General features: G+C 38.6%; 2 protein-coding genes and 1 pseudogene across 5 annotated transcripts in view; 1 reads left to right on the forward strand and 2 right to left on the reverse strand.

The window, feature by feature from the left end:
* LOC132160281 (uncharacterized) overlaps positions 1-25,233 on the reverse strand; it is a 159,623-nt gene that overhangs the window by 118,146 nt on the left and 16,244 nt on the right. The window lies entirely within an intron of this gene.
* Positions 1,134-4,613, reverse strand: LOC132159253 (uncharacterized; annotated as a pseudogene).
* LOC132160292 (uncharacterized) lies at positions 6,309-14,233 on the forward strand. 4 transcript variants are annotated; one of them, XM_059570049.1, is made up of 6 exons: positions 6,309-6,522; positions 10,450-10,782; positions 12,980-13,285; positions 13,366-13,458; positions 13,561-13,613; positions 13,819-14,233. In XM_059570049.1, the coding sequence occupies exons 1-6, from the start codon at positions 6,474-6,476 to the stop codon at positions 13,864-13,866; spliced, it is 882 nt and encodes a 293-aa protein (XP_059426032.1). In that variant the 5' UTR covers positions 6,309-6,473; the 3' UTR covers positions 13,867-14,233. The 4 variants fall into 4 exon arrangements, with proteins under 4 accessions (XP_059426032.1, XP_059426033.1, XP_059426030.1 ...); XM_059570050.1 differs by having other exon boundaries at positions 13,564-13,613; XM_059570047.1 differs by having other exon boundaries at positions 12,980-13,284; positions 13,359-13,458.

Below are 25,233 nucleotides of genomic sequence, written 5' to 3' on the forward strand. Positions count from 1 at the left end.
TTTTTTTTTCTTTTTCTTTTTCTTTCTTTCTTTTCTTGTTTTTTTTTTTTTTTGTAAATACAGATAGAAAATGTTGAAAAGTCACAAAATCTTATTCCACTGAGATGAAGGGAACCATTTGTTTTTAAAACTAGGGACTAATTGAGGGTTAATGTATTTTTATCTGTGTAGTTAAAGGGATAGTTCCCCCAAAAATGAAAATGATGTCATTAATTACTCACCCTCATGTTGTTCTAAACCCCTAAGAAGATGTCATTCTAAACTCGTTTTCTTCATGCACAAAAAAGTATTCTCGTAGCTTTGTAAAATTACAGCTGAAGCCCTGATGCAAAAGGGTTTTTTACCGATATCCTTGCTATGTTTCTGGACCTTGATGGTTTTATTTACATTGCTGTCTATGGGAGAGTTAGAGAGCCCTCAGATTTCATCAAAAATATCTTAATTTGTGTTTTGAAGATGAACAAAGGTCTTACAGTTTTAGAATGGCATGAGGGCGAGTAATTGCAGCATTTTCTTTTTTCTTTTTTTTTGGGTGAACTTTCCCTATCCCAGTTTCAGCTCTTAATTGTGAACTTCCATATGTGAATCAAAGCGATTTGTCAGTGGACATGTCCAGACAGAACACCTAAATGTTTAGCATAATACCAGTTTTCTGTCATTTAGAGCAAATATCTGCTAGTAGAAACATTAAAATCACAAGAAATTGTTTGTGTCATCTCAGGCTATGGAATATTTTATTAAGTTAGACCAATAAGATATATATATATATATATATATATATATATATATATATATATATATATATATATATATATATATATATATATATATATATATTTTTTTTTTTTTTTTGAGTCTATGCTTGTGCCCAAAACAATGAGAATGCTTAACAATGAGACTATATTTAGAACAATATGCAAATGTGATTTTATATTGTTTTGCTTTCATTGTGCAAATTAAACGTCCTGCTGAAAAAAATTAATCACAGTGAGGGACAGGCCAAAAAACCTTACCCTTATTAGCATAAATGCTATTTAAAATAATATTTGATTAACTTGTTATGCAATATTGATGAAAGAATGTCTTTTTTTAAAACACAAATGTATTTGTTGTTATATGAATTCTATGTTTGATTATTTCTTAGGGACGCAAAAGGCACAGAGGAATAGAATTAGAATAGTGAGTGCTAAAGTTAGAGAACCAAATAAAAATGGAAGTGATGTGTTTTAAGCCGATTTTTGAAGATGGCTAAGGACTCAGCTCATGGGATTGAGTTGGGCAGGTCATTTAACCGGGAGGGAACATTTAATTTAAAAGTCTGTAAACATGACTTTGTGTTTCTTTGGGATGGCACAATCAAGCAATGTTCCCTTGCAGAATGCAAGCTTCTAGAAGAACATAAGGCTGAAGTAATGAATTTAGGTAAAGTGGTGCAGAGCCAGTGGTGGTTTTGTAGGCAAACATCAATGCCTTGAATTTTATGCGAGCAGCTATTGGTAGCCAGTGCAAATTGATAAACAGAGGTGTGACGTGAAATCTTTTTGGCTTGACCTTCTTAATGTTGAATAAAGCAAATCTGCAGGACCGGACAGTTTTAGCAATGTGGTCTGAAAAAAGCTGGCTGACAATCAATCATAACTCCAAGTTTTCTGGCTATTATTGAAGGAGTCATGGTTTATGTGCCTAACTTGATGGTGAAATTGTGATGAAATGATGTGTTTGCTGGAATCACAAGCAGTTCTGTCTTGACAAGGTTGAGTTGAAGGTGATGATCCTTCATCCAACCAGAAATGTCTGTTAGACAAGCTGAGATGCAAATAGCTAACGTCGGATCATCAGGATGGAATGAGAGGTAGAGTTGAGTGTCATCAGCATAGCAGTGGTATTAAAAGCCATGTTTCTGAATGACAGAACATAATGATGCCATGTAGACAGAGAAGAGAAGTGGTCCAAGAACTGAGCCTTGAAGCACCTCAGTAGTTCAATGTTGCGACTTGGACACCTACCTCTCCAAGATACTTTGAAGGACCTATCTGATAGGTAAGACTCAAACCACTGAAGTGCGGATCATGAGTTGCCCTTTGCCAGTCTTATGCTGTGTTCACACCAAACGCGAATAGAGCGTCAAAGTCGCGTCTACTGTGTCTAGTTTGCCGCCTGAACATTTGAATGCATTCGCGCGTCTAGAGCGAAATAGACGCGCATAGAAAGCAAAAGTTTGAAGCAAAATTGACGCGCGTCTGAGGCGAAATCCGCTTCTTGTGGGAGAGGCAAGTGCTAGCGGTTGTCTGTTTGCAAGATGGCTGATGTTGATCGAGCACTCGGGTCTTTTCCACTTTTTTCTGCACACGTCCTCTGAATAAACGCATTATATTGTTAGCGAAAAGTAGCTGTAGGCTATATTATAGTTGTAAAAAAACAGCGGGAAGGCCACGGGTCGATAAACGTGTACGTGACTCAAAAGTTAAATGTGTATTTACAACACACTCTTCCAAGCGAGGTCCTTTTTATTCCTGAAATATGAACTTGTGTGTAAAACTTGTGTCATAAAGCTCCGGTTGACTGCTCACTGACAACATCAGTCGTTCCTCCATGTTGAATGAGTGACTCCTGAGCAGGCTCCTGATTGGTTAACGCGGCACGAATTGACGCCAAAGTTCAAATTTTTACATTTTGTTTTTCGTCAAACACATAAATGCACAAAAGCACAATTCAAGCGTAACACGCCTATAGCGCCAGACGCTTAATTCGCGTCTTCCTCGCCATGCTAAACGCCTCATTCGCCCCGCGAGACCTCCAGACCCGCGTAAACACACCTTTGCATTGACTTAGCATTGAAATCATTCTCGCCAGACGCTCTATTCGCGTTTGGTGTGAACACAGCATTGTTAGGGCTTCAACAACTGAGAGCAAGGCAGTCTTCGTTGAATGTCCACTTCTGAGGCCAGATTGTGTGCTGTCAAAGGTGGTTGTTCTGTGTCAGAAAGGCAGAGACTTGGTTGAACACAGCTCGTTCAAGTGTTTTTGCAATAAAAGTAAAAAGGGAAACTGGTCTGTAATTCTTTAAAAGAGATGGGTTGAGGGTGGGTTTCTTAAATAGTGGAGTTATACGAGCCTGTCTAAAGGATGAGGGAAAAACACCAGTGTGGAGGGATGTGTTGATGATGTGAGTGAGTGTAGGTACAACTGCAGGAGAAATGGCTTGAAGGAGATGAGATGGAAAAGGATCAAGCGGGCAAGTAGTAGGGTGATTAGAAAGGATGAGTTTGGAGACTTCTGCCTCAGAGAGTGAAGACAAGGACTTGAATGAATGTATGTTTGCTGGTGAGATGTGCTTGACAGATTGTGGTGTGGAAAATTGTGCACTGATGGTTTTAATTAATGATGTTTTTATTAATAAAAATGTGTATTAGAGTTGATGCAGGTGGGGGAGGACAAAGGAGTGAGGAAAATATTTTTTAAAGCATGAGAGAGTTAGACGAATTGTTCATTTTGTTATGGCAGCACAGTATGAGTGGAGACATTAGCAGAGAATGAAGAGAAGAGGGACTGATACACATTAAGGTCAGTAGTTTTCTTTGGATTTGTGCCACATGCTTTCAGCAGCTCTAAGCTTGGAACGGTGTTCTCGTAGAACATCAAATAACCAAGGGGCAGAAGGGGTGTTACGGGCTGGTCTGGGAGATAAGGGGCAAACAGTGTCTAAATAAGATGTAAGAGTGGAGGAGAAAGTATCAGTAGCACTTTTAGCATCAAACAATGCAAACAGTTTAGGGGAAGTGAAGATGAAACCACTGCAGATAGCCGGGAGGGTGAGAGTGAGCGTAGGTTACGTCGAAAGATGACATGTGGAGGGCTAAGTGATATGTCAGGGGCCGAGTTGAGGTTAGGAGTGAGGAGGAAGTGATCCGAGGTGTGCAATGGAGTAACCAGAACATGATCAGTAGAGCAGTGTCGTGTATAAATAAGGTCCAGTTGGTTGCCTGATTTGTGAGTAGCAGTAGTTGACACTCAGTTGAGATCAAAAGAGGCAAGCAGATTGTGGAAATCAGCATACAGAGGTTTATCTAGGTGGATGTTGAAATCTCCAAGCATAACTAGGGGAGTACCATCCTCAGGAAAGGTAGAGAGCAGCACATGGAATTCGTTCAAAAAGTTATCTAGTGGTCCTGGGTGTCAAAAGACAACAACAAAATGGATTTTATGAGCGTATGTAACAGTAACTGAATAAGATGCAAAGGAGCTGTTGATACCCAAAGATGGTAAAGGATTAAATCTCCAATCATTAGAGATGAGCAAACCAGTACCTCCACGTCTTCCATTCAAACGGGGGGAGTGGGAAAATGAGAAATTATTGGAGAGTGCTGCAGGTGTAGCAGTGTCCTCTGGTTTGATCCAGGTCTCTGTTAGGGCCATGAGATTAAGCTTTGAATGACTAATAATAGAAGTAATGAAATCGGCTTTGTTTACAGCAGATTGGCAATTCCAGAGACAAGTAGAAAAAGAAAGCAATGTATTAACAGACATCGGCAAGGTGTGCAGGTTGTTAAGATTGCGCTACCTACATTGTGTGATGCATGGTGTGCGAGTGGTAGTGATAGTAGGGATCTGGAAACACATATTAAGAATTGGTTATAAAAACTGAAACAGAATTGAAACAAGTAGTAGGAAAAATGATTAATCAAAACAATATTTATATCCCTTGCTGGTGTCCCTGTCCGGTGGAGTTGCACAGTAGAGTGGATGGTCTTTACACTCTTTGGTCTTCACACGAGGAGGGCTTAACAGAAGGGCTGCCTCAACCGCTGATGCGGTATACTAACCTTTTCTAGACAAAATGGAAATTGAATTCAGCTGAACACACTTTACTGTTTATCACAACAAAGGACTAAGCAAGCACATGACACTGACGAGGTATGCAATAGAGTATGGACCAGATACAGCACGTCTCAACACAGTAAACAAACAAGCATTTCCTAGCAACGACAACTGCGCTAAACACTAATGAGACAAGAAATAAATATACTTACTATATGTTGCTATCTTTACTCAGCAGCCATCTAGATCTTTTCAGCAGCTTCAACATTTGCCTTGTGAGGTCATATCCTGGTAATTTGCAACTTGTCTAGCTCCTTTCGACCTACAGTGGCTCAACACCACAAGCACTCATAAATCAGGTACAGCTTGACCTCATCTTTACATGCAATTGTATCACAGAGAACATCTTGGTCAAACCCTTCCATCACCGACCCCTCTGCCAATGTTATCTAGAAACCTCAAATCTTTCTCCTCCTCTTCTTTCTTCAGTGGTATCATCCTTTCTTCACCTCTGCAAGTAATTCAGAATGCAGCAGCCTTTCTTGTTTTCAATGAGCTTCTCATCTCTTTGCACTTGGCTTCAGTTGCGGCTTACATCAAGTTCAAGACATTGGTGCTTTCCTACAGAACAGCCACAGGCTCTACACCCACGTACCTCTGCTTTTTCTTATGTGTCTATACACCCTCGAGAATCCTGCTTGAGCAGTGAGCCATCACAGAGAGGAACAAAATCACCCTTGAGGATGATTTCTCTCACTGTTCCTCACTGGTGGAATGATCTACCTAACACCATACGGACAGACGAATCCCCCACAAGTTTCTGAAAACTCTCATCCATGAGCATCTAAATAAAAGATAAACTGAAGACCTGTATAACGGGAACTTCTCGTGTTTATTGGCATCTTATGACGATGAATCACTCGACATTTTCTTGAAAAATGAATAAATGTAAAGTAAATGAATCTTGTTTGACTTTTCCTACATCAGTTTTGATTGATTGATTGATTTATTACTTTATTTTACTGTAAAGCAGTTTTATCTAGAGAGGAAGTCAAACCATAAAGTTCATAGCAGCAAAAATGAAAAAAAAAAATCACCTCCAAACTAAGCACACATCTAACCAACAGCCACATATGAGATGTTTCTTCACTCAGATCAACAGATTAAACCACTTTTCTGAAGATAAAACAACCACAGGAGGTTTCAGTATGAGTCAGTATGATCTGCAAGAATAACACCTCAGTAAAACTGCCGACTTTCTTGTTTTATTGTTCCATATACACAATAACTGATATATATGTAATGTTGATTAATGATAACACAATTTTAAAGTCAGTAAGATCCATGTCTCCATGTAATTCAAGGAAACTGACATAACATACCACTCTTCTATTAATATGAGTAATAATTAATATATTCAGACAACTATACCTTTCAGACATGATCAAAGTTAAATGATAAAGATCAAGATTGATTTTCACTGACAGGAAGAGTTCAGGTCTATAAGTAGTCTACAGGACAGAAGACCATCTACATGTAACTGTGTAACATACACACAGAGAAAGTGCAAGTGAAGTAGGGGGTTCAAAACCTGTTGTGGGAGGACTGTTTTCAACAGATGGTCTTATTAGATCAGACACTGAACAACTGAAGAAATGTTTTACATGTTTGTTTTGTTCTGGCTGTGCTGGTGGACTCTGATCAGTAAGTTATTCATGCTTTTTTAACATGTTGCAGTACTGCTACCTATCAGATTAGATTGTTTTCACTTTGCTTTTATTTCAGATCAAATCAGACAACTAAGATATTGTGAAATCTTTTTTTATATATATATATTTTTTTACATTTATTGTAATTTAAATTTGAATAATGCCTGGAGAAGTATTACTATCTTAAAAGTACACTGTAAAAAATGTACTGTAGAATTTACAGGATTTTACTGGCAAAAAAGTTGCCAATAAAATCCTGTAAAAATGATGTTAATTGCTGTAAAATGGATTACAGGAAATTACAGCAAAGCAAATTACAGTTAATTGCTGTACACTGTAAAAAAAAAAAAAAAAAAAAAAAGTAGTAGTAAAAAAAAGAGCAGTGTTCAAAATTTATGCTGCGGCACCCGGGGAGCAGTTGGGGGTTTAGTGTCTTGCTCAAGGGCACCTCAGTCGTGTTATTGTCGCCCAAGTTTCGAACCCACAACCCTAGGGTTAGGAGTCAAACTCTCTAACCACTAGGCCACAACTTTATATTATTCAAAAAGTCTAAATAAATACAAGACCATAACACGGGTCAAAAAACTTTTTTTATTATTGAAAGTTTGTGTCCAAAGCACAGTGTATGTGAAATACAGTAGTTTGTAGTATTTTTTACAGTAACGTTGAATTTAACTTGTAGTTTATTTTACAGCAATTTTTTGTAATTTCACTAAAGTACAGTATTTACCTGGCAAAAAAGTTGCCAATAAAGTCCTGTAAATATATTTTACAGCAATATTTTGTAATTTCACTAAAGTACAGTATTTACCTTGCAAAAAAGTTGCCAATAAAATCCTGTAAATACCCCTAAATACAATATGATGTTGTAATAATTCAACAATGAAACTGCTTTAAAGTATAAAATATGTATATAAATGCATTATCATGAGCTCTATCTTAATACATTTACAAATGAATAAAAATGAGTAAAGTCAATGATGTTGCAAATAAGTATTTATTAAAACTGGCAGAAAGACATTGCAAGGCTGTTACTGGTAAAATACAAATGTCAGTCTTTCAACAGTTAAAATATTATCATGAAAATAACATAGCATCACAAATAACTATGAATACATGTTAAAAATAAGCCATACTCAGAGTAGAACATTAACTTTCTATAAAAATGAAGGTCAATCAACAGAATTTCTATATTTTTTGTAAAAAAAAATGTTTTAAAGAAAATTATTAAAATAAAATGCTGGAATCAACATTAAATCACAAATTCTGTAGTTTGAGCTTATGTTCTATTAAATTAAGAATATTCCTGCAAAAGACAATTTAATAAATACATACTGAAAGTCCATCAACTTTCTGAGATGAGCAACACATGAGGGTTGTCCCTCTTTTCTGAGACTTTTCCACTTGTTTTGCCTCTATGTATCCGTCTTGTATCCAGTGAGTGTTGTGATTCCAAGAAAACATCTGCACATAAAAACAAGCAGAAGCATCAGGATAAAGTTATGTATCAAATGAAACTAGCTCAATAAAATAAATGTCAAAATGCCACTTATACAATACAATCAGCATTTACCAGTACTTAAAAGGTTACTCCACGCCAAAATGAAAATCTTGCCTTTAGTCACTTACCTCCATGTCGTTCCAAACCTGTAAAAGCTTCGTTCGTCTTCGGAACACAATTTAAGATATTCTGGATGAAAACCGGGAGTTTATGTGTGCCGTTAAGCTTGTTTTGATGTTGAATGAAACGTTAATACAATCAGAATCAGTCTCGCATTTCGATGCTTCCTCAGTCTTTTTTGTTTTTCTTTCTTTTTTTTTCTTTTTTTTTAATCAGGCTAACTTGTCCAGTCGGGGATATAAAGATGTCTTTCACTTATTATAGTAAGGCGTTACGTCAATATGGGACAGTTGAACACATATAAACAAATGAACACATATAAACAAATGAAATTTCACATATTTTGCGGTTCGTCAGTTATTTCGACAGATAGTAGTTACTAGGACAATCGTTCGCATTGGGCTTTATGATAAAAGTTAGGTAAACACTACTTTAAATCCTCTCAATAAGAAAATGTAACTTCCAAAAATCGAATATTTAACACTGAGTGTGGACATATAAACACTGAAGCAGTGTTAAAAGTAACACTGAAGCAGAGTTGAAGTTAATGAGATAATTAAGAAGTTAATTGAGTTATGATTGACCATTATTGAACACACCTGATGTTAACAAGCAGACTCACCAAACGAGAAAATCACAATTTGTGTGTCACCATTATAGTGGTCAGTGTTTGCTTTAGTTGGTATCTTGACCCTTCAGTTATTAACTTTAGTTTTTGTGTGGCTGTGGTAACTGAGTTGTAACATACAAACAGACCAGAGCCAAGGGAATCTTATGGATTTGATTGTGGTTTGGACTAATTGTCATGGAGTGACCTGAATGGCTGAGTTTGGGTTTCTTTACTGTGTACATAAATTAGGTGGATAAAAAAGTGATCCAGCATTTCTGGCATAATATGAAATGTTTTTAAAAGTTAGTTCTACATAAAGAAAGAGTTAATTAGTTTAGACACACAGACATCAAGAATCAGCGTGAGCATCACAACAACGGTGACCATCAAAAAAGCATGTTGTATCCAATAAAAACTCATCCATGGCTCCCATCATGCATTGCGGCATGAATAAATTATGAGCTTTTTTAGTATCAAGTTTTGTGATGTTCAGAGTAGATCTGTTTATCTGAATATGCTGTTTGTCACCGTTGTTGAGATTCATATGCTGATTTTTGTTATCTGTGTGTGCCTAAAATTAAAACTCTTCAATAAAAATAAACAAAAATCAGAATCATAGTATCACAAGAGACGCTAAAATTTTTTATAGAAAATACAGACTCTTTTGTTGTGGAATCAAAGCTGTTACAATCAATAATGAGCGATAATAAGAGAAGAGCCTGTAAATGAGTTCAGTGATTAAGGTCAAGCAACAATTGCATTAAAACATAGTTATCACCACCCGATGATTTTTGCTCTTGGCTTGCCACAAATCTGAAAATTAAGAAGTTACAAGCCAAGATCCCAACTAAAACAAACACTGATCACTATAATGGTGACACACAAATTGTGATTTTCTCGTTTGGTGATTCTGCTTTTTAATATCAGGTGTCTTCAATAATGGTCAATCATAACTCGATTAACTTCTTAATTATCTCATTAACTTCAACTCTGCTTCAGTGTTACTTTTAACACTGCTTCAGTGTTTATATGAGTCCACACTCAGGATTTTGCTGTTTAACTATGCTATGATAGCAATTCCCAGTTTACTGCACAGAAGTTACCAAGGCCACTTGTATAAATGTCAGGATAGGAGGCTATTGTGACATGATATCACTTATACATTATAAGTATATATTAGTGTAAAAAGCAGGAACTACCGTGACAACACCTGCTTCTTGTAAATGAATTACAGTTGATGTGGAAATATACTGTTAACAACTGTAAAACCTTATTTGACCCATAATGCATTGCGAATTACAGCTGCATCTTGTAAAATGTTTATACAGTAAAATTCTGTAGAAATTTGCTGTAGAAACTACAGCAATTTTTTACAGTGTAATGTCTATAATGGAAAAAAAAACAACCACAGGAGGTGACTCCAGTGAACCACTTTCATATCTCAAGCCATTTGTTTGGTCATTTATTTGTTTGATGATTTGTTTTGTTTATGATTTTTAAATATAGTAACTTCAATGATTGGTACCAGACACATGGAAATCCAACCCAGCTAATTCTTAAAATGATCATGATTGACAACAAAAGTAATGTAAATTCATTGGTCAAAATTGGTTCAAACTGCAGTCGATTTCATGCTTTGCAAACCTTCAGGAGCCTTGACCTGTCTAAAACCTGTTTTGTTTGTCCTGAAGGTGTTTTTGTTGCTCTGACAGATGAAATACAGTCAGTGTCAGTGATAGAGGGAAATTCTGTGCTTTTACCCATGGATGTTACTGAAATACAAGAAGACGACAATATACTGTGGAAATTTGGAGCTGGACGTATTCTCATAGCTAAAATCAACAGACATAAGAAAATCTTTTCCACATTGGTTCCTGATGAGAGATTCAGAGACAGACTGAAGGTGGATCATCAAACTGGATCTCTGACCATCACAAACATCACAACTGAACACACTGGAGAATATAAACTAGAGATAATTGGTGCAAAATGGTCATCAAAAACATTCAATGTTTCTGTCTATGGTAAGTAGAAATTAAATTCACATATTATTGTTTTCTTAATAATTAATTAAATAATAATTTATTATTTTGGACTCTTCTCAGAGATCCACTTATAATATTATCAAGATGTTTATATGAAAAAAAACATCATAATTTTAAAGTAATAGGATATTTTCTGTTCTGTTTTAATCCCATCATCACCCACTGCTATGATTGGCTCACAGTTGTGTATATTTGACATCTTACATTCTTTATTAATGGACACATAAATACTCAGTACACACTGATCTGTTATAACAGACAAAGCTACAGTGAACACATAAAGGCAGTTACGATGTGAGAAGATTTGCATAATGCCGCTCAAATGTTATCTTTTAATCTCGCTTTGCCGACACCATCATGTTGTTGGAGGTGTGTGTGATTCATTGTGAAAGCAAAACTACTTCGTTTGTTCTTCCAAAAGACGTCACAACTAGAAATCAATGGTTAAGTTGTATTTACAACACTTTTCCAGAACAGTTCAACTCAAGTATTCAGATGTGTGCTGCATATTTTATGTAGGACTGTTTCTTGATCCTGGGAAGGCTGTGCACAAAAGTGCTTCTGGCGCTTCTGACTCACAGCCTGTAAGTACGTTTACATATTTACAAATTTGCCACTGATGATTCATATGCGAGTTTTGAGCAGTGTAGAGTAGAGCTTGTTGATTGTAGTTTCTCCAATCACAAATGCAGACATGGTTTTATGTTTACACGGCATGATAAGCAATGGGTAAAAAGACAGTATAAGTCATTATAATCAGTAATTATGTCTCCACTGGATGCAACAAATGCCTCGTTTGTTTTATTGGTTTTGTCTCGTCACGCCAAGACACACAGCTTCTTAGTATGGTGAGGGGTGTAACATTTAGGTCACACTCTTGAGGAATTTGGCCAATCACAATGCACTGGCCAATCAGAGCACAACCCATTACGCCAAATACATAACATACAGTTATTTTTAGAAAAGTCATGTGACCCCTTTAATATAAGCTGTTTTTAGACTAATGAGAAAGTTTTGAGATGACACTTTTACAGTCCGTTTTCATAGTACACTGACATGGACATCTTATATGTCAAACGATCAAGAGAATTTTTATTTCTCAGTTCATAACACATTAATCAACTGCACTTGTGGAATAAGTTGCTTACAAAAAAAATATGATTCATTTTTCCCCAAGAAATTGTGGTTATGGTTAAGAGCTTATAATGAAGTAGAGACCTGCACTCCCATTGGACTACCACAATAGAGTTCGGCGCGGGACAACACTTGATGAGTGAGTGCGGGTAGACAGTTGTGTCCAGCGGGATGCAGGAGATTAAAATGATTAGCAAAATAGAAATATCTAAACACAAATAAACAATTGCTATTGATCTATTGCACAAAAGCTACAGGAATAAATCATATACAATAAAAAAGATTAACAGGCACAAGCATAGGCTGAGTTTCTGTTTATAATGTGTTTGCAGCATTGAGCTATGTAGCCAATCACAGACACATCTTTTGATTTCTGGAAAGCAATGGGCACTCAGAGGTGTTTAAGTTAGAATCCACTTTTTCAAAAGGAAGTTTTGGGTGGTGCTAAAATGTGCATGCTCACGAATCTTCTGAGTTTAATACACAAAGTGTGGACATAATGAAAGATTAATTGTGCATATATTTATTGTGTTATTACAGCTTTGTGAGATTGCGATGAACTGAGATGTCAGCTTTTAAGTGTTTAGAAAGTAAACACTCTTTGCTCGCATTCTGCTTTGCCAAATCATGCATGCAGCAGCCCATATGCTTTTCTGTTAAAAATAACAGTGGTTTGTGAATGCTGATGCTTTAATAACAAATTTTTAATTGGGAGCGATTATGCTGGGATGTTGTGGAACTTAACAGGATTTACAGTACTTGCCATTTCATGTGAATAGATGTGCTGAAAAAAATCAATATAGGCAACTTTTATGACAGCTCTTGTGGATGGGAGTGGGACAAAACATCAATGTTCGTGGTGGGTGTGAGACTGAAAAATCCATCTTGCACAAGCCTCTTAATGAAAGTAAAAGTAGTAAAGTAAAAGTAAATTTATTTGGAGAATTTTAAGAGCAAAAATGTAACACATTTTTATTTTAAAAAGAAAAAGCTTTTTTTTTTCTTTATGAAAACACGTGAACTAATTATTTTGTCTAAACAGGTCCTCTACCCACTCCAAACATTACCAGAGATTATTCACAAAATCTTTCATCATCTTCATCATCATCATCACAGCAGAATTGTTCATTGTTGTGTTCAGTGGTGAATGTGGGTCATGTGACTCTCTCCTGGTACAAAGGAAACAGTTTATTGTCCAGCATCAGTGTGTCTGATCTCAGCATCAGTCTCTCTCTACCTCTGGAGGTGGAATATCAGGAGAAAAACAGCTACAGCTGTGTGATCAACAATCCCATCAGAAACCAGACCACACATCTGGACATCAGCAAACTCTGTCACACACACCCAGGTATATCAGCATTGATATATGTATTTATGTACACATTCAGTAACTGTAATGATTGTCTCCTTCTCATCCTCCTGCCTCAGTTTCTCTGACAGCGTTGATTTCTGCTGCTGGATCTCTGTTGATTGTAGCTGCAATTGTGATGTGCTGCATCTGCAGGAAATGTAGAAAAACTGGTAAAGAATACAACTATTAACTTCAAATATTAACTAAAGCATTTGGATCAGATATACAGATTTCTATACAAGATTTCAAGCTCTGTTGTTTCAACATTTAAGCAGTTAAGACACTGGAGGAAGACAAAACTGATCCATTAAAATCTCAAAAACCGGTAAGATCAATTATGATTTGAGATGCATGAAGTTGTTGCAGTGAGTTTGTCTGATTGAAGCTTGTTGTTTGAAGTTGTGAACAGCTTGATAAATTATGCTTTTTAAGCATGTTTTACCTTATTTTCATGAAGTGTATTTATTGATTGCACAACGCCATCATTGTTAACTGCTGGTTCTGGGTTTATTGTTTGTTTTTCCTTGCAGAAATCAAAGGCAGATGCTGTGTATCAAAATGTCCCCAAAAAACGATGATCATCTACTGTATCTACTTGAACTGATGCCAGACTACATATGGGACAACACCTAACTTTTGGCTTTATTCACATTTATTCTCTGCAGTGTGTCTGTTCAGTCTTCACTCTTTGTATCACATCTTTTGGTGTTCATGTGATGTCTAAATTTTTGTTTGAGGTTCATCAGTAGCATATCATCCAGAAACTCAACTAAAATGTTCTATTTTTTGTTTATCATATGGAAGTAAACCTAATATATATTGTTAAATGTTAATTACACCCATTAGGTGTGCTGTCATGTCATTGTCTGCTATTTACCATTCTTGTTTTATTCTTTTTGAAAGAAATTAAACTGTATAATAAGTGCATTGCTTATTGGATTAAAGTTTCACACACAATAAGCTCTGATTGATTCTTTGATAAACGTAACAAGCACTACATTGCTCTCTAGTACTCAAAGCAGAAAATCATATCTCATCTTTTCATCACTAAAGCTCAATTATCACTCAATTAATCACTTAATTACTTAATTGCAATGTATATCTTCTTTCAGTGAACTCAACTGAATTAAGTTCAGAGTACTCATAACTGTTAGTTTTTTCAACTTAAATGGTTTAAGGCAATCGGTTTCTTCAAACGGTTTGAGTTAACATAACTTAAGGATATCTGTTTACTCAAACCGTTTGAGTTAAGTTTACTTGTCGGGTTTTACAGTCAAGGCAATCGGTTTAATCAAACGGTTTGAGTTAAGTTAACTTGTCGGGTTTTACAGTGTAAAAGTGTTTGAGTGTTGCACAAAAGCAGGAAGAAGCTCTTCACCTACAAGCTTCATGTTCCGTTCTTTTCGTGCAGAAGATTTTTGTCCACTCAGCAGATCAACCACATTTCTAAAGAAATCCAACCACAGCAGATTTCAGTTTGACTCAGAAGCTGAACTTATGTAAGACTAGTAATGTTAGATGCAGACACATTGTAACATTTTGTACTTTGTATTTCCGTGCACAATTGTCTATACTGAATATATGCAATCATTTTTTAAACACTAGTGTTTAGCTGGATTAATATTCTTATAATAACAAGAGTAATATTTATATATATAATATTTATCTACTTTTACATATTTACCACAGACTGTCATGAAAAAAAAATCCAGTGTTTTCCACCATTATGAACATTTAGATGAATACAAATTTGATAAATTATCATGCTTATCTGAATGTTCATGCATCTCACCTTTCACTTTGCTTCTGTGTCTTTGCTGCTGTTCTGGGTGTTATTCTTTTCATATCTACTGTAAACAATTCAATCTACAGCTGATTTCAGGCTTTAAAAAACTCCAGAAGTTCAAAGCTTCAAAAAGTTTGTTCATGTTAATATTCTTCAGATGTGTTTGGTGCTGAAGTAATTACAATACAGATAGTGTCCATGATGGAGGGAAAATGTGTTACTGTTACACTGTATTATTTTATTAGTGAGTCAGATTTTAATGTGTGTGTTCATGTCTGTATAATGATCTGTCAAACACATTAAATGACATCAGATATTTACGGTGTTCCTTAAATTGTAGTAGTGCTATTAAGGTGGGAAATGGGTAAGGTTTGGGACCGGTTTGGTGGTCTGGTTAGGTTTAAAGAGTAGATGTAGGGTCAACAGTGTAATTATAGATGTAACTGCAGAAATACTTACAAATGTATTTAACATGAAGGTATTTTCAAATATAAGTTCAAAGTCTAAGAATATGTATGCACAAAATAAGGTCATTTTATGAAATGCTTAATTTAAAAGTAAGGACACTTAATATGAAACAGGTCCTATTTACATTATGTATTCAATGTGATTTATTTATTCAACTTCACTATCAACACTCTTAAAACTCTTTAGTTAGTAAACTTATAAAATAATAATAATTGAAAGAAAACAAGACCAAGATTGTGTTTTCAGTTAACTAGATGCTAGCCCTGTCTCAGTATTAGCATGCTAAACATAATTTTTAATGTCCTAATATAATGTCCATAAATAAAAAAACACAAAATAAAAAATCAAAAGCCACACCTCCTCCAGCGCTGCCACTTAATGTAGCGATTGCTATCAGTGTTACGGTACACAGGGACAGGAGACTGTAATAACAGGAGAACACGGTTTGAGGCACAAGCAGAGGATTAGGTAGTGACTGTGAGGATAAGGTGCTGGAGGCTGGTGAGTTGAAGGGATCCGGAGGTTGAGAAAACAAGACGCTGGAGGTAGAGGACACACACGCACACGATGGAGACAGGAAGTCGCTGGAGATTGCTGGAGAGAGGTAAGCAGAATAATGGTTAGTCCTTAGAGTAAGCAGGTAGGAATTGACCTAGTTGTGATCAGCTGTTGTTGTGATTGCAGGTGGATGGGGAGCAGGTGGGAGTGATTAGTATTCTGGTGAGGGTGTGCGTTGTGATTGGTTGGTGTTGGAGCCCCAGCGTGGTGGACGTCCTCTTCCTCGTGGGGCAGGTCTTTCAGGGTGGTTGGAGTGGAAGGTGTCTAGTAGGTTCAGATCCAGAATGTCGTTGCGTGGGACCCATGAGCATTCCTCTGGACCGTATCCTTCCCAGTCCACTAGATACTCAAGTTGTCCACAACGACGCCGGGAGTCCAGGATGTCGGGAATCTTGTAGGCAGCTCCATCGTCAAGGAGGAGTGGTTGGGGGCTTCGGCTACGCCACGCTCTGTGTAGAGGGAGACAGAAGGATGGTGAGGTTTAAGGAGTGAGACATGGTATGTGGGGTGGATCCGATACTCATTGAGTTTGAAGGTGACCGGGTTGATCTGCTTGATGATGGTGAATGGGCCAATGAATCTGGGACTCAGCTTGCGCCATGGTAGGTGCAGGCGAATGTCATGGGTTGACAGCCAGACCTTCTGTCCAGGTTGGTATGCTGGGGTGTCAGAGCGGCGAAGGTCGGCTGTCATCCTGCGCCTACATAGGGCTCATTGTAGCTGGTGGTGAGCTGTGTCCCAGACCCTCTCTCGGAACCAGTAGTCGACCGATGGGACGTCCAAGGGCTCTACTGACCATGGGAAGAGTGGTGGCTGGTAGCCGAGCATTCACTAGAATGGAGTCCAGTGGAAGGCTGATGTAGGGAGATCTGTGCGTACTCGGCCCACCATAAGAACTGTTTCCAAGGGTCCTGGTGGCCATGGCAGAAGGTATGCAGGAAGCGGCCGATCTCCTGTATCTTCCTCTCCATCTGACTGTTGGACTGGGGATGGTATCCAGAGAACAGGCTGACGGCCACAGCTAGGAGTGAATGGAAAGCTCTCCAAACCTGGGAGATGAACTGGGGGCCTCTGTCTGAGACGATGTCCTCGGGAATCCCAAAGTAACGGAAGACATGGTTAAACATCAGTTCGGCGGTTTCCATGGCCGTGGGCAGACCTTTCAAGGGGAGAAGATGACAGGATTTAGAAAACCGGTCAACAAAAATGAGGATGCATGTGTTATTATCAGAGGGATGTAGGTCAATTATGAAGTCCACCCCTAGGTGTAACCAATGGCGGTTCGGAACGGGCAGAGGGAGGAGCTTGACGGATGGTAGGTGACGTGGGTTCTTCGAGGCGCATTCCTTACATCTTTGTACGTACCTTCTGATGTCTGATGCCATATTGGGCCACCAGAAGCGTTCCCTCAGCAGCGAGAGGGTTTCATTGACCCCTGGGTGGCCAGTGCCAAGTGATGTGTGAGCTGAGTGGATGAGTGGAGTGCGCCGTGTCCTGGTGATGTATTGCAAGCCCGGTGGATAACCCAGCGGATTGTTGGTGGAGGGATTGGAGGAGGGCAGAGTTTCAATTGACCAGGTGGTGGGACTGATGATTACTTTCTCTGGAATTGTGGTTTCAGGGTCTTCCAGGTTTTCCTCAGGGGTGTAACACCGTGACAGGGCATCGGCTTTGATGTTCTTGACCCCTGGTCGGTATGAGATGGAGAAATTGAAACGAGTGAAGAATAGAGCCCAGCGGGCCTGTCTAGGGTTTAACCTCTTGGCCAAGCGCAGGTATTCTAGGCTTTTTTGATCCGTTAGAACCAGGAAAGGGTGTTTGGCTCCCTCCAACCAATGCCTCCAATCCTCCAGCACTAGCTTGATAGCTAAAAGTTCCCGGTTACCGATGTTGTAGTTGATCTCTGCCGGGTTGAGCTTGCAGGAAAAGAAGGCACATGGATTGAGGTGGCTGGGATTCACCTGCTGCTAGGAATGGACCACTCCTACCCCGGTGGTAGAAGCGTCGACTTCAACAATGAAGGGTCTCTCAGGATCGGGATGGACTAGGAGAGGAGCGGTGGTAAAGGCCTCCTTAAGAGTGTGGAATGCCTCCGTGGCGGCTGGGGTCCACGACAGAGACTTGGGCTCGATGCGGAGAAGACTGGTGAGTGGGTTGGTGATGGAGCTGTAACCTTGGATGAACCCGAGGTAGAAGTTGGCAAAGCCAAGGAATCGCTGAAGTTCTTTGACTGAGGTTGGAGTGGGCAATTTCTTGATTGCGTCCACCTTCCTCTCGTCCATCCGGATGCCACTGCTATCGATGTTCTATCCAAGGAACTGCACTGAGGGCTGATGGAAGGATCACTTCTCTGCTTTGAGGTATAGTTGGAAAGCACTCAGGCGTTGCAGGACCTCCGCAATGTGGTGACGATGTTCCGAGTAGATCTCATGGATGAAATCATGGAATATGGAGGGGGCGTTGACTAGACCATATGGCATGACGAGATATTCATAGTGGCCAGTAGGGGTGATAAATGCTGTCTTCCACTCTTCCCCCTCACGTATCTGGATGAGGTTGTATGCGCTGCGGAGGTCCAACTTGGTGAAGACAGTGGCACCATGGAGATGTTCCAGGGCAGCAGGGATGAGAGGAAAGGGATAGCAGAACTTGACAGTGATATTGTTCAGTGAGCGGTAATCTATGCAGGGCCGCAAGCCTCCGTCATTTTTCTCCATGAAGAAGAAGCTGGAAGCAGCAGGGGAGGGATGGACTGATGTAACCTTGCACCAGCGCCTCCTTGATGTAGTCCTCCATGGCCTTCTCTTCCAGGATGGAAAGGGGGTAGATCCTTCCTTTAGGCACTGGCTCACCCGGAAGCAGATCGATGGCACAGTCCCATGGCTGGTGTGGAGGCAGCTTGGAGGCCCGTTTGGGGCAGAAGAAGTCACTGAAGGTTGCGTAACACGGTGGTATGTTGACAGATTGTTTTTCTACCGGGCTCTCGATGGAGGTGGAGTAGACAGGTAGAGATTCTGGAAGAGGGTTGGATGGAACAAGGAATCCAGAGAGACAGCCCTGGAAACAGGATTCGCCCCACTTCAGGACTTTGCCAGTTTTCCACGAGATAACAGGGTTATGCTGCTCCCACGGGCGCCCTAGGATTACGTCAGTGGTGGATTTCTCCAGAAACAGCAGATGGATCTCCTCCCTGTGAAGTAGTCCAGTCTGGAGGGTAAGCAGACTGACACTGTGACGAATACATCTTCTACTCAGTGGTTTATCAGTTATTGAATGAACCTGGTAGGCATGCCGTGGTAGTGAGGTTGAACTGGCGGCAGAGGGCACCGAGAGATGAAGTTGACGGCTGACCCATAATCGAGGAGGGCGGAAACTGGAAGAGACAGTAAGCAGCAGTAAATGTCACTATAGTGGTGAGTGGTTCCACTTGATACTTCGAAGGGAGAATGGCACTCACCATGGGATGAGGAGGACGGACGGGGCATATCATCTCCATATGGGGAACCACAATAGAGGCAGAGATTCTGGGCCAGCTGTCTTTGCTGTTCAGCAGCAAATAGTCTGTCAGAGTCAATGAGCATGGGTTCGCTGGCTGGTTCTGGGGAGCTGACGATCTCTGGACAGCAGAGGGGTGAGTTGGTGTACGACTGGCCCTGGTGCTCTTCGAGGCATGACTGCATGCGAGTGGAGAAGTGGATGGATAGTTGGATGAAGCGTTCGAGCCCGATGGTGTCCTCATATGCAGCGAGATGCAACCGCACTCGAGGATCCAATCCCTGATGGTAGGTGGTCAGCAAGGCTTGCTCATTCCATCCGTCCTGAACTTAAGAGCATATTCACTTACAGACATTTTTCCTTGTTTCAAATTATAAAGTTTCTCACCAATGGATGAATCCCAGGCAGGTCTGCCAAAAACTTGATCGGCGAAGCTAGAATAAGACTGGATGACAGAGTTATTTTGTGTCCAAATGGAATCTGCCCACTGAAGTGCTTTACCTTGAAGTTGAGAAATCAGGAAGGCCACTTTTGATCGCTTGGTGGGGTACAAGTGCGGTTGCATCTCCAGGACCAGCGAGCATTGGAGTAAGAATCTGCTGCTATCCTCCATCCCACCAGAGAAGGGCGCCAGCTTGGCCATGGGGCTTGAGTGCGCGGTGTCACCCACTGCACATGCAAACCCCATGGCCGAGGAGTGGCGGTGTTGTTACCGGAAGTGCTCGCAGGTGATGGGGATGCCGGAAGAGTTGTGAGGGTCTCTGGACAGCAGAGGGGTCCGTGAGGCTCATGCTTGTGCCGATCGGTCTTGGTCCGTTCTTCTGTTACGGTACACAGGGACAGGAGACTGTAATAACTAGAGAACACGATTTATTGAGGCACAAGCAGAGGAGCAGGTAGTGACTGTGAGGATAAGGTGCTGGAGGCTGGTGAGTTGAAGGGATCCAGAAGTTGAGAACACAAGACGCTGGAGGTAGAGGACACACACACACACGCACACGATGGAGACAGGAAGTTGCTGGAGATCACTGGAGAAAGGTAAGCAGAGTAATGGTTAGTCCTTAGAGTAAGCAGGTAGGTATTGACCTAGTTGCGAGTGAGACCGGATGGTGACTGAGTGCGTGTGCATGGTATTTATGGGAGTGGCTTGAGTGCAGGTGGATGAGGAGCAGGTGGGAGTGATAAGTATTCTGGTGAGGGTGTGTGTTGTGATTGGTTGGTGTTGGAGCCTTGCGTGTCTGTTACAACAAACAGCATAACAAAAAAGTTTTGGAACCAAATCACCTAAACTCCCTTTAAAATGTACTTGTTTGATGTGCGAGAACAAACTTCACTTGTTTTTGTGTGCTTCCCTCCATTTCTTGATGCTTGAAAATGATCATTATTTGGACAAAAACGGAGATGATTGAAGGTCCAATGGGTTTGGAAAGACATACGTGTGAGTAAATTATAGAATATTCATATTTTGGGTCTAAAAACTAATTGAGGAGATGTACATCCTAAATGTAAAATGTTCAAAAAGTGGAAGTGAAGCGCTTCATTCTGTAAAATGTGGTTTGGTAGACACATCTTCTGCATGTGAATGTGTCTGCTGCTGCATGTTTGTGTTTCATGTCTGTTCATGAGTTTGTATCTGGCATGTCAACAGTGTGTCTATGTCTAAAGCATGTGGTTGAAGGGTGTTTTTCCATTTCTGACCATGATTTTAAGTTTGACACAATTTGTCCCTTTGGAATTATAAGGTTCTATCTGACATTTTTGTCAAAATTGAGTTATTCACATATTCTTATTCTGTCAACATATTTACATTATGTGATAGATTTTTAATGTTGTGTACATTATGGGACTTTTATTTAAAAAAAAAAATAAGGTTCTATCTACACAATTGAATGGAACACAAAAACTGAAGCTCAATATCTCAAAACAACTCGGAATGCAGATAGAACCCTATAATTCCAAGGGGACGAATTATCTCCTGTACATAGGGGGAAAAAAGATTATTTAAATCTTTAAGATTAAGATTGTGACATTTAAAGTACCATGCACATGTTTGGCAGTTATAATAACGCCTTTAGTTTTCATCAGTTTGGGGGAGAAGCTAACATAAAGGAGCAGTGTTGCTAGAAAACTAGAATAAATGCATTTTTAAATGTATGTTGTGATCCAGATAGACTATTTCATGAATGAGAATAATATTCATTTAACATTCAATAACTCATAAATCCACTAATATTGCAACGCTATCCTTAAGTAGCACCCAGAATGAAGACATAAAGTCAGTGTACTACAAGCAGTGCATAATATATCGCTGCAATGTCCTCTAGTGTCAAAACCAGAAACGAAAAACCTAAAACTTTGAAAGGTGAACGCTTCAGTCCATCAAATTTGAAATAACATTCCAGAGTATACAGACACACAAAGAATGATTGCTATAATAAGTGCACTAACTAATTTCAGTTATTTTTGAACACTTTTCTGAGAAAAATAATAATAATAACAAACTCACAGATTGCACTCAATCTGATGTTTTAAATGTAATTACAGAAAAACACAAACAAGTTGTATAAAATGTATAAAAACGTACAAAAATGTAAAATACAAAAGTACAAATACAACACCAAAAAATATATAAAATCAGATGCAAAGACAAAAAAAATTAATAAATACAGTTATTACATAAATATTCAGCACGACTTCATAATATCACAAATGTTTTGTTCAGAAAGTTTCACTGTGATGTTTTCCACATTTCAACAAAGATATAAAACAAATGTATGAATACTATAAATCATGACTAATTGTTATTGTTTTATCATGTGCTGTTGCACTTTTCCTGAGGAGAACCCTTAGGTGTTTCACATGCTATTTCAGTATTCAGACACAACCCACCATCATTCATGCATACAGAATGGACTATGAAGTAAATGATTTTTAAAGCTGGTTAACTCTTTTTGGTGTTATTGTGTAAGTACGGTTCGGCTTAATGGCAGCTTGCTTGGTAAGATGCTGTATAAGAAAAATAAAAGGGAAAGAAAGAAAAAAAGAAAACGCTTGGGACAATAACAACATAATAACAACAATATCCTTTAACAACACTTTCAGCATCAGTTTTTCTGCATCTCTTCTGTTGCAGATGGGTGACATTTAAACATAAACAGTCAGTTGCTAGCAACTATAAATGCATGTCCTCAAATATGATAAAAGAACTGTAGTTTTTTCACAATGCTGCAACTTCAATATGATACTATAAGTAAAACATTTGTCATTAAAAATATATATGAAAGTAATTAGTAAATGCTGAAATTAGCATTAACTAAGATTAATAAATAAAAGTATTGTTAATTCTTAGTTCGTGTTAACTAATGTTAACTAATGAACCTTGTTGCAAAATGTTAGCACTATTATTATTATTTCTAAGACAGAAGTACAATGTTGTAGTACAATTTAACTTTAAAATGAAAATGATTATTTCATAATTATATTTTAGTTCACTGTAGTTATTGTACCGTATGTCTGCATTGGCCTTTTGAGTTAAACCCTCAAGCATGTTTTTCAGAAAAAAGCCACTAGCTTCTTTCAAAGTTCAAACGTTATCAAATCATATCAAACACATCTCAAGTGAGGTCAAGTAATACAATAAAAACAAATAAACAAATCATAACCAATGGCACAAATAAATACAATAGAACAAATATACAAAATTAAACCAGTGCTTGAAGTTCTTCAGTCAGGTCTAACAATGACTTTCACTCTGTCTTTTGTTGTTTAAATCACATTAATGTCACAGCTGTCACTAAGACTGAGTGGATCTATAATAATGATACAGGTGATTTCTTGCTGTTTACGTTCCTTTAAGACGTATCAGACTATTTATGCGGATACTCGCCAAGACGGGTATTTTGACACAATGTGACATATTCATTTGTTCAAGTCTTGCAGATGTAAAAACTGATGTCAAATAGTGCGTGTGCCATCATGGTAGTAAACATTGCACAAGTACTGAGTTCTAGATTAGATTGTGGCAGGCCGTAACAGAATGCTTCAACAGGACTGAATGAGATGAGTGTCGCTGAATTTAGATCGAAGGTTCAGAAAAGGCCCACAGACTCTCCTCTCAAAAGAAATCAGGACTGAAGGTCGAAAGTGGACAGAAGAGACAGATTTGAACAGGAATGTTTCCCTCGTCTAACTTGTGATCCGATCGAACAAAATACATCTTATTAGGATACATTTACACTCCATTGTTCAAGTCGTCCAATTCAGATTTTTTTTTCTCTAATGTGGCACAGATCGGATATGACCCACGAACATGTAAGCAGGAAAAAAGAACACAGATTCGGATACTCTCATATTGGTTTCAGGCCTCATTCATATGTGAAAATAAATCTGATATGAATCAGATCTGTGCATGCACCTGCCATTTAAGCCCACAGAGTGGATATTACCAATGACTATAGAATAAACATACGGAGCCCCACACATGACATGCAGGAAAAAAATTAATCAATTGTGCACACGATTTACTAATTCGTTCCCTCAATTTACTAAAACGCGCACACGATTACTATAGCGTTCCCTCGATTTACTATGGTGTTCACTCGATTTGCTAAATCGTGCACACCATTTAGCAAATCGAGGGAACGAATTAGTAAATCGTGCACATGATTTAGCCTTATATTTTTTCCTGCGTGTCATGTGCGGTGCTCCGTATAAACAAGATGTGTCATTTGTATAGTTTTTAATAGGGAAAAATGCAACAACCAATATGGTCACTCTATCACGTCTCCTGAATAAAAGAGCAAATTGTTCATCGGCAAAGTACTTTGACATCGGCGCAATAATATCATCACTCCTGAAAACTCCCCTGGTGTGGTTTCCCACATTCACTCTGCATATTCTTGACATAATTTGGATTTTTCGGTGAACTAACCCTTTAAGTTTAAATAACTTAATATTTAGGCCACATGCTTTAATAAGTAATATAAAAATCATTAGCTCATGGTGTTGAAACTAAAGTTGAGGTGAAATTTCACTTGATCTTGGTATGATGACACTATTCTCTGAGCAGCAAGAGATTATCTTATGATGAAGAGAAGATTGGAAACAAGAAAATGTATCTGTTTTCTATCGTCTCTTCACTTCCCATGAACGTATCAAAATAATTAGTGATGTTAGATCTCACTGTCAGCCGCAGGCTCAATCTCAGTGTGATTAGAGGACGTCATTGGTAGTGTTTGTCACTAGAGCATTAGTGTGATTAATGGTCCTCTCATGAGCAACATCCATCAGTGGAACGTCATTCTGATCAGGAGACAAATCATTAACATCATTCGCCTGTAAGAAAACAGATTCACAGAAGGTGAAAGACAAGAACAGGACTAATGATTCACTTACACAAAAATAGACTAGGAACTGTGTAAGTGTATTTCTTTTTATGTTTGCCGTTCACACATTTGTTGTTCTTTTCCTAAATTTTAATGATTATGATAAACTGCATTCCACTGACATGCAGTGATACAGTTGTGGCCAACAGTATTGGTACCCTTGCACTTTAAAAAATAAACAAAATATATTGAATATAATTCTCATAATGATCTTATTAAATCAACTTTTGGTATTATATAGTTACATAATAATT

Source organism: Carassius carassius, chromosome 16 (genome assembly GCF_963082965.1).
Source record: "Carassius carassius chromosome 16, fCarCar2.1, whole genome shotgun sequence".
Classification (NCBI taxonomy): Eukaryota; Metazoa; Chordata; class Actinopteri; order Cypriniformes; family Cyprinidae; genus Carassius; species Carassius carassius.

Coding starts and splice junctions, on each gene's coding strand:
- LOC132160292 (XM_059570047.1), top strand. CDS start 6,474: ATGTTTTACATGTTTGTTTTGTTCTGGCTGTGCTGGTGGACTCTGATC. Junction 6,523..10,449: donor GTGCTGGTGGACTCTGATCA/GTAAGTTATTCA, acceptor TTTGTCCTGAAG/GTGTTTTTGTTGCTCTGACA. Junction 13,285..13,358: donor AACTCTGTCACACACACCCA/GGTATATCAGCA, acceptor TCTCATCCTCCT/GCCTCAGTTTCTCTGACAGC.